The 13,222-nt window shown below is 40.8% G+C and overlaps 1 protein-coding gene across 5 annotated transcripts in view; it reads right to left on the reverse strand.

Annotated features, from left to right (window-relative positions):
* ascc3 (activating signal cointegrator 1 complex subunit 3) overlaps positions 1–13,222 on the reverse strand; it is a 159,938-nt gene that overhangs the window by 75,174 nt on the left and 71,542 nt on the right. For all 5 annotated transcript variants that reach the window (XM_046847275.1, XM_046847273.1, XM_046847272.1 and 2 more), the window contains exon 11: positions 5,400–5,564. In XM_046847275.1, coding sequence (XP_046703231.1) covers positions 5,400–5,564 — 165 coding nt within the window. The remainder of the gene's footprint in view (positions 1–5,399; positions 5,565–13,222) is intronic.

Below are 13,222 nucleotides of genomic sequence, written 5' to 3' on the forward strand. Positions count from 1 at the left end.
AAGCTTTCGAATGCAAGCTAACGTTCCTATTTGCTGGCACTCAACTGCGCTTCTCTTTCTTTAATTCTTTCTTTAAAAATAATTTTAAACGGGTCCCCTTGAAATGCTGTTTTCATATTTAGAATATTACCAGACAGCACAAACTATCATTCCAGATCCATTTAATGTATTTTACCTTGGCACAATATGAAGGACACTTTTACAGTGTGTCCTCTATTTAAAAAAAAAAAAAAAAAAAAAAAAGTGTGGCTTGTCTTCATAAACAGGCTCCCTGAAAGCATTTTTATGTGTGAAAGGAAGCATTAATGATCCTCAGAGGAATTTTTTGCGATCTTGCCCATGCAAGGATTTAAAAAAGGGCAGGGTGTAAAATAAAGTATGCCTATTGCCCGATTAACGCTAATTGCCTGATAACAACTAATTTACATATTAATGAATCGCCCCAATCTGGCAATATCAACTTCTGCCAAACACGGCTGCTGATCACAAGGTGTGCAAGTTCACTTTAAAACAGGACTCTGTAACTTTGATCCTGTAAACTTGGCGGAGAACGGATTGGAACGGCCCCTGTTCAGATCTGATGGTTAGAAATTGCAGGTCAGAACAAACTACAAACCTTCCAAGTGTTCTTAATTATAAAACATCACTATCTGCTGCTGCTAGCACTGTCTCTTCTGTTAAGTGTTACTGTAGATGCACTGTATAAAAAAGAAAAATGCAATGACGTTATCCAGCATGCATTACTTTGGTGGTTGTGGTTGGGATTAGGCAGGAGCTGAACACAAATTAACCCACCATTATCTAAGACTAACTAGTGAATTTTATTTGTATTATTTATTACCAAATTGCCATTATCATCTTGAGATAATTTGACAATGGTGCAGTCAAGGAAGCAGATTGTCAGTGTCAGATAACAGAAACAAACAAACAAACAAAACAACTATATTACTTATATTGCTGCAAAAAAAGCTGAAAAAAAATTTAAACTAGGGCTGTCAAAATGAACGCGTTAATAACAGCTTAACGCAAATTCATTAATACCGCACTAATGTTAATAATGCAGTGATTAATGCAGTGCGCATTTCTGTTTGACCAGTTTTAGTAAAAATTTAAAGAAATAAATATAAAAGCTGCGATATATGTATATAATCTATATGGTAATCAATCGGATATCGCAGAGGTTTCGGAACGTATCGTCCCAATCGGATAACTTGACCATAATGTACTGTGCTCTAATTCACCCTGTAATGGCGGCCAACAGCAGCAAAACTCTTGCCGCTTTAAAGTATGTCCAGAAGTGTTTTTTGAAGAGTCGTTGTTTTCCAGTTCTGACGCTAGAAGCTGTTGATGGTGCACATTTTGGGGCAATAGTCAGATAGTTATGTTTCATATGAGAACCTGCGATATTGGCGATGTGTGATGTGGAAATCCGTGATACGTCGAGGGATTACTGTATATAGATATATTAATGTGTATAAATATAAATAGGGGTGTAATGGTACACATTTATATTTATATATATTTATAATGGTACACATATAAATGGTACACCTGTCAGTATATATATATACACACACACACACACACACACCAGGTATAACATATATATATTAGATATATTAGGCAGCAAGTGAACATTTTGTCCTCAATGTTGACGTGTTAGAAGCAGGAAAAGCGTAAGGATTGAGCTACTTTAACAAGGGCCAAATTGTGATGGCTGGACGACTGGGTCAAAGCAGTTTCAAAACTGCAGTTCTTGCGGGGTTTCCCAGAAAAAACAACTCCTGTTTAATTAAGTCAAGAAAATCCTGATGCACATTATTAGAAGGTTTTCTCTAGATACTCCGAGTACCTGTTTTTATATGACAAACATTTGGGAACATCGCTAAAGTAAAGCCAAAAAAAAAAAGAAAAAAAAAAGAAGAAAAGTCTGAAAAGTTTTGACGTATCAACCTGAGCTACGAAATGCAAACCACTCAAACCAACTACTGCCCACACAGACAAAGCTCCGAGTTTTGCAGTTGGATGGAACCAGAACATGTCATTAGAAAAGCAGTTGTACAACAACAAGTACTTCAACACCAGGAAGGTGGTGGGTCTGAGGATATAACGTGCCAAATATCATTAAACTTGTACCGGTTTCAGAGTGTGTGTGCTGTGCTGGAGGAGTGGGCTCCATGAATGGTCTCTATCCAGAAACTTCAGCTTGCACAGCCAAAAGAAGTGCCATGCTTTCCTAACAGATAGAGATCTACAATAAGATTGAAGTGCCACAATGATCTGAATGAATTCCAGCACAGGGAATAGTCTAGATTAGAAGAGATGCTATAAGCATTAGATGTAAGAAGCCACTTTTCACTTAGTGCAGTTTCTCCTCTCATTCATGTTTTATTGATAAAACTCCTCCCACTTCTGCAGGCAAAATTTTTGCTTAGTAAGCACTGTTTCAATAATTCAAAGATTAAGAAAGACAGGTTTTGGATTTCACAGTGCAAATTGTGGGAAGATCAAATTCTGCAGTGTTTTTCAGCCTGTAGCAGCAAATACTGCTCGATGGCCTGAGGAATCCAGCTCCAGTCCAAACTTGAACCAAAACTTATTCTGTTTTTCTGCCTACAACAAGATGCTGGCACATTTTCTTTTAGAAAACAAATATATTTCACCAATCCAAAGAGAAAATGCTCTTAATAACTGTCTAAACCCATCCAGATTTGGAGACGGAGAGAGGAGTGGATAATGTCTGCACATTGCACATGACTTGGAAAAAAAAAAAGAAAAAAGAAACAAAAAAGAAGTGTCTCCTGTTCTCAATGCCAAATCACACATTTATTCATTCATTTATGGCTAGATTCAGGTTTTTCGAACGTAGAACTAAAATCCCACAAAACAAAAGGCTAGACTGTCGGCTGACTGGCTGCATTTTTACTCTCAACTACCTATTGCATGGTTCCACAAAAAAAAAAAAAAAAAAATCACTATATATTAACCTACACTAGATTAAAAAATGTTTCTGGGCACCTAAACTTCACGTCAATATATGCTGCATGCTGAACATCCTATTCAGCTGGCTTTGACTATTAAAGTCTGCATTCTAGTTCATCCCAAAGGTATTAAGTGGGGTTGAGGTCAAGGAGTTCAGGAACCAAGTTTAACCACTACGACAGTGATAGAAAGGCCAACTTGTGGAGAAAGAAAGGATCTGCTCATGATCCAAAACAAGTCAGCTCAATAGTCAAGCATGGTGGAGGTGGTGCCATGGCTTGGGCTTGAGTGGCTGCTTCTGGAACATTCACACTAATCTTTATTGGCGATGTAACTCACGATGGTAGCATCTAAATGAATTCAGAAGTTTACGGAAACTTCAGCTTCTAAATTACAGAAAAATTAATTCAATCTTATTGAAGGAAACTTTATCATGCAGCAACACGACACCACAACAACACACTGGTAACACAGCAACAGCACTTCATCGGGGAGAGTGGAAGATTATAGACTGGCCATATCAATCAACGGCCCTTAACCCAAAGAAAACATTTCACCTCCTGAAAAGAAAACTGAAGGAGACACAACCGATGCGCATTCGTCTTGTTCATCTTTTTAAATAGAAACCATACACCTTCAGCATACAGCAAAAAACAGAAGTCTTTTCTTGCATTTGTCCTGCCAAACATGACAATTAATAAAAAGCTAACTGCACGATCACAAACTGAACGTGTGAGCTCAACTCACGTGTACTGCACTGTTCACCTTATGTGATATGATCAAGGATCAAGCTCTTTTGCTCTTGTCTGTTTGTTCATATTTGTCTCTTTCACTCTGATTGTTCTCACTTGCTTATCTCTCCTCTCTCATAAAAAAACAAAAAAAAAAAACACACTAGAAATCACAAGAGCTATGCTGTACTTTGAACAGTTGAGGAAAAGGAAGGAGGAGGCTCTGCCGAGGAACTCCATCGCCAAGAGGGCTCTCTCCTTTCCACAATATCTCTTTAGCTCATTTATTAATTTCCTCCTTGAGATTGACACCTGACTGCCACTCGGCGGAACGGAACACGGATATGGGATAGTCAAGAACGCAGGCTCGCATCTCTCTGCCTGTCAGGATTTGCATAATCATACTAATATCCCAAACGGCCAGACTGATTCCTGTAAGGGGGCCTGCCAATCATAATCAGCGCAGCTCTGTCACTCACACGGCATAATCGCGCAAGAGAGAGTACACAAACATACACACACACAGGCAACCAAACCAGGAACATGAACTAGTAAACAATTCAGTAAACATGATGTTTAATTCTCAAACTCGTACCCTGATTCATAATACTACAATCACAAAAAAATATCCATGACAAATAAAAATAAATATATACATAACCGTAAAAAGTGACTGTAAAAATATCAAAGTTCAATGAGTGAAAAAAAGAAAATCTCTCTCTCTCTTTCACACACAGAGTTTATTTTTGCACTCCTACTGTAAGATATACACTCTCCTTATACACCTCCAGCTTCCATATTTTTTAAAGTACCTCATGCTAATATGTGTCATATATGTAAATATTCATTTGATACATACATACATGTTCTGTACACACTTGTAAATAATTAACTTTCTGATGCCTCATTATTACTATTTTTTTCATTTCTGCTTTTCTTTATTGTGTAATATTGAATAATTGCTGCAGTTTTCCTGTAGCCTCACAACAAATTTCATTGTACGTCTGTACATATGACAAATGAATTCTCTCTCTCTCTCTCTCTCTCTCATAGAGAATTGAGAGAGATGATTAACAAGCATTTAGATCTAGATGTTTTAATCCAGGTTACAGGAAATCAGCAGAGCTGCAGGAAGGAGACAAACGTGAGAAAAAACGCTGGATTTCAAAACCCATTTGAGCTACAGAAAGCTCTGTGACTTAAGCCACGCCCCCTTGAGGGTAACCCCAGCAGTGTTGCCAAGGTCATGGCTTTAAATCTACATAAATTCTTTGGAAACATTAATGTGTGGGTGATTAACAGTCGATGAAAGTACACTTTGAAAATGAAGGGAGGAAAAAAAAATAATAATAATAATGCGTCACTCTTTTTTCCAATGTCTGAATTTTTAGGATCAATTAAATTGTATTTTTTTACCCTTCTGAAATGTAGTTTTGCTCAGACCTGACAAACCCTGCACACCGGTGGAGTTAATGTAACATTCTTCTATGCCTGTGAGTGAGGGTCGGCATGGGCCATGCAGTCAGCCGTTATTCATTTGTAATTATTGCACTTTATGTGGTTGCATGTTTGAATCAAAACCTTTCTGAGACACTGGTGGATCATAGAACGTTGGAATTCTTGTATTTGGAACTCCTGGTAATGCAGGCATAGAATTACGTGTCATAAAGGGGGAAACGCGCTCACCTGCCGAAGCGTCCTGGCCACCAGACTCTCCAAGACGGGTCCTCTGTCCTCATGCAGCAGGTGCACCTCATCCAAAATGAGCAAGCGGACGATTTGGGACAGAGCCACGTCTCCCACGCTTTTCCTCGTCACCACGTCCCACTTCTCCGGCGTTGTCACCAACATCTGCGAGAGATAAGCAGGACGTCAATCAAACTACGCTGACCCGGGTATGACCGAGCAGGCTGGATCCTGTTCGGTGAAGATTTCATGCTATTGTTTCATCCTACAATTATCAGCAGGATGTTGGATTTCAATAGGGCTTTCGAGACACACCACAAAGTCTGCTACAAATAAGCCTGAAGAGAAACGTGCGAGGTTGCAGCGAATGAATTAGAGACGCACAAAATTCGCATGCCGTGTAAGGCAACTTTTCCCAAGCACATCGAAAAGAAATCACATACAATCAAGGAATTTGAACATCCACCGGTTTCACACTAATGTCATGCATCTTAGGGAAGCGCATAAGCATTTAATACCCATCTCCTTCAGTTGTTGCAAAGCAATTAAACAACATTTTAGGCAGAAAAGCACAACGATTCCTAATTTATAACCCAGGAGTTTGCCAACATGTCAGAGAGTGTGGAAATCCCTGTTAAACACTTTCACTAAAAGCAGTTCATTAAATCCTCTCTAGTTTGCATTTAAATCAATCTGCCTGGCCATTAGAGACTGGCGCCGGAACAGAAAGTGCGCGTCTGCCGTTAATTAGACTGCCGCTAATCTAAATGGAAGCCCTGGCACCCAGGTAGCTATGCCAAAGTGCTCACTTTAATTACAGTACAAAGCCAAAGAAAAGAGAATGTATAGGACTTTATAAGGGCTCAGCATTGTTTTTTTATACAGTAAGACGGCATCCGAGCACTTTGCCCGATGGAGTGCGCGTTTTCTTGGCAAGAGGGAGTTGGGGGAAAAAAAAATTGCGTACAATAAGCTAGACGGTCCGCTTTGATCCGAAAGTAATCACCAAACATTACAACGCAAGATGTGTTCTGAGGACTGAGTGTGCAGACATGCCAACACTCAGGAGGAGCAACGTGCAGTCCCACACGGGGGAGATGCACAGGAGGGGGGCAGCACATACAGTATTCAACACTCTTTATACACAAATTATTAGTTTAAGATAGAAACTGTAGAGAACACATACAATATGAGTAGTATCTAGTATTCACCAGGAGGAGGACTCCAGTATATATTGTATATATTAGTTTTAACCAAAAAAAAAAAAAAGAAAAGAAAAGAAAATGCTTCCTATTATAAGACTGGAAAAAAAAAGTGTGTATTTGAAAGTTGAATGGACTTTTCTTAGGTCTACATCTACTGAAGTGAAACAGATAAGTATATCTTAATAAATGCACCATTTCCACTGCAAACATCTGTATACTGTAAACCAAAAGTAACTGCCAATCACTCTAGATTCATATGTTGATAAGATTACAAATGGGCATATTTAGATGGAGGCGTCCACTACAGGGTGTGTGGAGGAATCTTCATTAGAGGCAGAGATGAAAGCTGTAAAGCTCTGTATGGCCAGGTATTCAACACAACACAACTCTTAATTAAAACTCCCTCAGTGAAGCAGGAAACCTGCCGCTCTGTTATCCAGCAAACGGCAAATATTTACCCTGGGCCGGAGGAAGACGTGTGCATGACACACACACAAACACACAAACACAAGCACCTGACACTGCTGCCAAATGCTTGCCCAGCCTGCCCACTGTTTCCATGGCAACAATAATCAGCCTTTAGAGTGGGCAGAGAGAGAGAGAAAGAGAGAGAGAGAGAGAGAGAGAGAGAGAGAGAGAGAGAGAGAGAGAGAGAGAGAAAGGAAAACAGGAAGTTGTTTTGCTTGTAGCGATGCACTGATGCTTCGGAAAGACAATGTATATGCAAAAAGGAAAAAAAAAACATTCAAACAACAGATGAACTATCTTTGCAAAGACAAAAAAAAAAAAAAAGCATCATCAGTGAGATAAATAGCAGAAGAGAGAAGAAAAGAGAGGCAAGCAAACCAATATCTAAAGCCTAAATTAAACATGGTTATCTTGTAATCTTGTTTTTGTTTAGGAGTATCCATGGCATTCACGAGACATTTTCTAACAAGGGCTGCATGGCAATTCTGCTTCATCGCTACAAGCACTTTGTCGTTCCCAAGCAGGCCACGCTTCAAGCCCTTTCACTCTATTTAGCGCTCATGGTACTAATCAAGCTATCAGATGTACAATGAATCTTCCACATCACAGATGGCAGGCATTCATTGCTTCACTGGCACGCTCAAGCTTTGCCACGACTTTTTTTTTTCCTTTTTCTTTCCCTCCAGCCATTCCGAGACCATTTCCTTTCCCTTCATCTGCACCATCTTCCTCATTCCTGCAGCCTGACATAGAGGCGCTTTGGAGTTCAAAGATTGCCGTCTCTTCTTTCACGGTTTGTCGGATTTTGCTCACACATAAAGCATTAAGCAACCAAACCAATCCCAGGAGTTCACATGAAATGGGGAAGAAAGAATGAATCAATGCAATTTTTTTTTTTTTTAAACAGTGGAGTCAAGTGCAGTTCAGCTCAGAAGTGTTTCACCTCTGTCTCAACTTCAGGGAAGAGAATGTGGCCCTGGGCTTTGGAAAGTCAGTCTGGCAGCTGTTCAAAACATGCTTAAATTCACAGAGCAGCTTCAGTCCTGGAGAGAGCTGCACTCTGAGCTGAGCCGGTACATCAACGTGTTGCTTCCTCAGCCTGCAGGTCAAATATATATATATATAGATGTACTCGCGCGCGCGCACACACACACACACACACACACACACACACACACACACACACACACACACACACACACACACACACACACACACACACACACACACGGAGTCATATGCATGTTCACAGCGGCCCTGGTGGCAGGTGTGAGACAGAGCACTCTCACTGTTTCCCGATCACATCAAATTTGATGTGAAAACCATGTCCAATTTCCTCTGCTGGAAAGGGCTGATGCAAAGTGCGCAGCTCTGCATGCTGCATGTGTCCTTCTTCTACACAGAGAAGCATTGTTTACTAGCTCCACAGAGCTGGTGGGGGAGGGAGTAGGGCTCAAGAGCAACACAGTGAGCATAGGAGACAGAAGGTTACTGTTCGTGCCCTAACTCTGAGACTCATTACAGGCAGAGTGTATGAATACAGCAAGGGGGAAAAAAAATATAAAAAAAAAAAAAAAAAAAGAGAGAGAGAGAGAGAGGGAAAAAAAAGAGAAAGAAAAGAAAAGGCCTGCCGGGCAAGGTCAGCCTGCACTGACTCATATCCTCGCTTCCCTCACAAAATAACGGAAGAAAGCGATATACGGCTTTTGTTTTTCTTTCATCTTACAGTTATGAAGCGAAAGACGTTGTAAAGACATTGCTCCCTTGTAGTACCAGTACCTGAGTGACCATTCGGTGCAGTTTAATGCGTGTGCCGGCTTGACGGTCGGGACAGAACTTTTTCGGGCTCAGATGTAATCTCATTTCAGGCGACCGTTTAAAACTGAGCATCACTCGGTCTCTTTTCATTATCCATTTCATTCAGACTGTACATTCATTTTGCACCTTATTTCAGCCGGTATCTGAGAAATGACACTAGTTCTATCTACTAATAAACCCTGTCTACGTAAATGTGCAATTTTACTACATCCTGTAATTCAATAGCCTAAAAGAATGCCCACCATAACTCTCATTTTTTTAAAGACATGATTATTTTTCCATCTACATGCACGCCAGCCTGTCTGACAGCCCAAACTCAGTCGTCAAATAAGCAAGACATTTGTATCACCGTGTGTCCACTGTATGAGGCATTTTACAGTAGAACAGTTTCTATGGTAACAAGAAAATGAGAGAAAAGGCAATGTGCAGAAATCCAAATGCTGGAGACTGACAAGCTCTCAGGGAGGAAGACAGACACAGAGAGGGAGAGAAAAAAGAAACAGAGCAAGAGAGAGAGAGAGAGAGAGAGAGAGAGAGAGAGAGAGAGAGAGACAAAGAGGTGGGGGGTGAGATTGAGAGAGATGGAGACGGGGAAAGAGAGAGACAAGGACAGATATATATATAAAAGAACAGCAGAAGTGAAAGAAAGGGCACAGTCGATAGAAGCACTGGTAGGCTGTAACCTGCTACTTGTCCTCAGTGAAGCTGGACAATGATCTTCCCTGATCAATATGTAATGATCACCTGCACCAGCTCAATAAGGCACGACTTGCACCTGATGTTTCCGATGCCCTTCTGATTAATTACCCAAAGCAACATGTGATGCTGATGCCGTCAGACCGAAGCATTTTTTATTTTTGTTTTATATATAAAATGGATTTTTACAAAGCGTTTGTCTAAAACCACTGAAAATCACTGTCTAATTGAAATGTATATTATCTGTAAAGCAAGATTCGACACTGCTATGGCTTCGTTTGAGGTTTTTCAGCCTTATTTGTCCTTAAATCCAGTGGCATTCCTAATCACTGTTAATTAGTTAATGTTAAGTGTAAATGTGTCTAATCTTAATTAAGTTCCTCATACAGTCAGAACTATATAAGTATTTTCTGTATATATACCCGTTCCCATGAACAGCTACCCAAAGTGAATTTAACACTTCAAAACTTCAATCTCCTTAGTTTGTATTGGAATAGACGAAGAGGAAAAGGGCACGGGCCACACATGTCCATTAACAGTCCGGTGTCCGATTACGTTTGAGCCCCCCCCAAAAATGGGGGTGCTATGTAAAACAAAATGGCTGTAATTCCAAACTCGTTAATGCAGCAAATTTGTCAGAATTTGTCTCAAATTGGGTCACTGTCTAAATACTTATGGACCTGGCTGCATGTGTCAAATGTTACAGGAGACATTTACAGATTGTATTTCATATTAACGAACACCACGTTTACCAGATCTACATTTACCTTGCGAGAAGGAAAGTGGGCTGCTTCAGTAAATCAAGTGCTACAAGCAAACACGAGCAAAAATATATTCATATTCACGGTTCATCATAGAGGTTCAAAATGCCTGTACAATTGTCATTCACGCCAGACTCATGTTAATAAGCTGATCACAGTTTCTATTTTTGTGTGATATTTTGTTTGAGTGTGTTCTGAAGTTATAATGCAGGCCAACAGGACTGCGCACAGTGTTTGAAAGCCTCATGGAAGTAAAAAGGGACTCTTTTCCTGCTGCCCATTAATTAATTAATTAAATAACTGCTCAATTAGATTGGCACTAATGTCTTTCATACTGACTCAGAAATGCCAATCCCATAAGCTCAGTGTTCATTACATCTAAAGATTGGTATAATTCATTCGAAAGTAAATTGGTGAATCGGCTGGCGAGCGCAACAAACCCAGAGCTTCTCTTATGCATTTTCCCCTCTAGCACCCCCTTGGGTTTACGAAACGCTGCTTTTAATAATGTCACACTGTGTGGGGGCTCTGTAGAATCTCATCACAGATCATTGTGTGTGTGTGTGTGTGTGTGTGTATATGTGTGTGTGTGTGTGCGCGAGTGCAAGTAAGAAGCTGACGCCTGCCTCTTCCTAGATCTGCTTCCACAGGGCTCCTGTGAGCGATCTCCAGGGTATGGCGCATACAGAGCACAGCTGCCAATTGCTCTGTATTCTCCCGGCTGCTCATTGCAGAGGAGCCCCCTCATCCTTTACATGGCCTTTCACTGGGCCTGTCACCACTCAGCTATGCAGCTCGCGAACAAAGATAAGGGCTCGTTTCAGACTCTTCACTGCCACCCGTGATATATGAGTTCAGTGGGAGAATGCCTGAGTGAGCGAGAGATCAAAAACCTGAGTTTCTCAACAGTTTCCATCTGCTTGCTTTATATATACAGTATGCTTTTTATATATGTGTGTGTGTGTGTGTGTGTGTGTGTGTGTGTACACACACACACACACACACACACACACACACACACACACACACACACACACACACACACACACACACACCACATTTTAGCAACCATTTTTTTTTTCCAAGGGACAATACTACAGAAATGAAACTTGGATATATTTTAGTCAATGTGCAGTTTGTACAGCAGTACAGATTTACTGTCCTCTGAAGATAACATACAGTCATTATTGTCTAAATAGTTGCCGACAAAAGTGAGTACACCCCAAATGAGCACGTCAAAACTGTGTCCAAAGTGTCAATATTTTGTGTGAGCACCAGTGTTATCTTGCACTCCTCCTGGACATGAAATTCACCAGAGCTGCACAGGTTGTTGCTGGGATCCTCTTTCACTCCTCCATAACGGCATCACGGAGCTGCTGGATGTTAGACACATGGCACGTCCCCACCTTCTGCTTGAGGATGCCCCAAAGGTGCTCAATAGGGTTCAGGTCTGGAGACATACTTGGCCACTCCATCACCTTCATGTTGCTCGGCAAGGCAGTTGTCACCTTGCCGGTGTGTTTGGGGTCGTTATTAGGTTGGAAAACTGCCATTCGGCCCCGTTTCTGAATGGAGGGCCGAATTGTTTGCTTTTAGAATGTCACAGTACATGTTGTAACCCATCTTTTCCCTCAATAAAATGCAGCTTCCCAGTATCAGCAGCACGCATGCAGCCCCACACCATGATGCTGCCACCACCATGCTTGACTGGAGGCAAGACACTTTTCTTGGTACTTCTTACCAGGGTGCAGCCACACATGCTGGACACCATCTGAGCCAAACAAGTTTATCTTAGTCTCATCAGACCGCAGGACATGGTTCCAGTAATTCATGCTCTTAGACAGCGTGTCTTCAGCACATGGTTTCTTGTGGCCAGCTTCAGAAGAGGCTTTCTTCTGGGGGGACGACCATGCAAACCGACTTGTTGCACTCTGAGGCATACGGTCTGAGCACTGATAAGTAGACCCTCCGCTTCTGCAACCTCTAAAGCAATGCTGGCAGCACTTATGCTTCTGTTTTTGAAGCCAGCTTCTGTATCTGACACACAGCACGAGGACTCAACTTCTTTCAGTGAAATCTGTTCCAAGTGAAACCAGTCTTGGAAAATCTGATCTTCTGATCCTAGCCACTACTCTAAAATATATCCAAGTTTCATTCCTATAGTTTTGTCCCTTTAAAAGATATACTAAAATGGTTGCTGAAATGTAAGGCGTAATATATATAAGTGGTCCCCCAGAACTCACGGCGGTTACGTTCTAAGACCCCTGTGAGGTCCAAAAATCTGCAAATTTTGGACGCAGCCCAGCAGCCCCTATGGTTCCTTAGTAAATGTATCTAGACATTATATCACTTAAATACAATAATACATTTTTTTTTTTTATGAAATTTGTTAGTGAATTCAAAGTTTAAAATGTTATTGTATGTCATGTTAGATGTTAAATGTTACCGCTGAGGATTCCCACAAATGTTAAGATAATCCGCAGCGGGACCGAATGTTCAGGAACGTCAGGAATAACATTTTAACAAATTTCATAACATTTTTTAATTTTCCGAGCCACGAATTATCGGGGGTTGACTGTATATAAAAACGAACATGCATACACTATATTTGTATAGGCATCCCATTCCACATTTAATCCTCATTAGCTGGTGCAGAACGGTGTGAAAAACAGTAAGCATGAATTAAGCTAAAGCTCTGTGAGAAACCTTACTGATATGAGAGGCAAAAGAAAAAAAAATAGACACATAATCACTCTTTACAACCATGCTGAGCTGAAAAAAACTTCGGCATGAATAAAATATTCAACTTTGCTGTGGATAGGCTAAAACAGCAGAAGACCAGATTGGGTTCTACTCCTGTCCACCAAGGGCAGAG

Source organism: Silurus meridionalis, chromosome 4, assembly GCF_014805685.1.
Source record: "Silurus meridionalis isolate SWU-2019-XX chromosome 4, ASM1480568v1, whole genome shotgun sequence".
NCBI lineage: Eukaryota > Metazoa > Chordata > Actinopteri > Siluriformes > Siluridae > Silurus > Silurus meridionalis.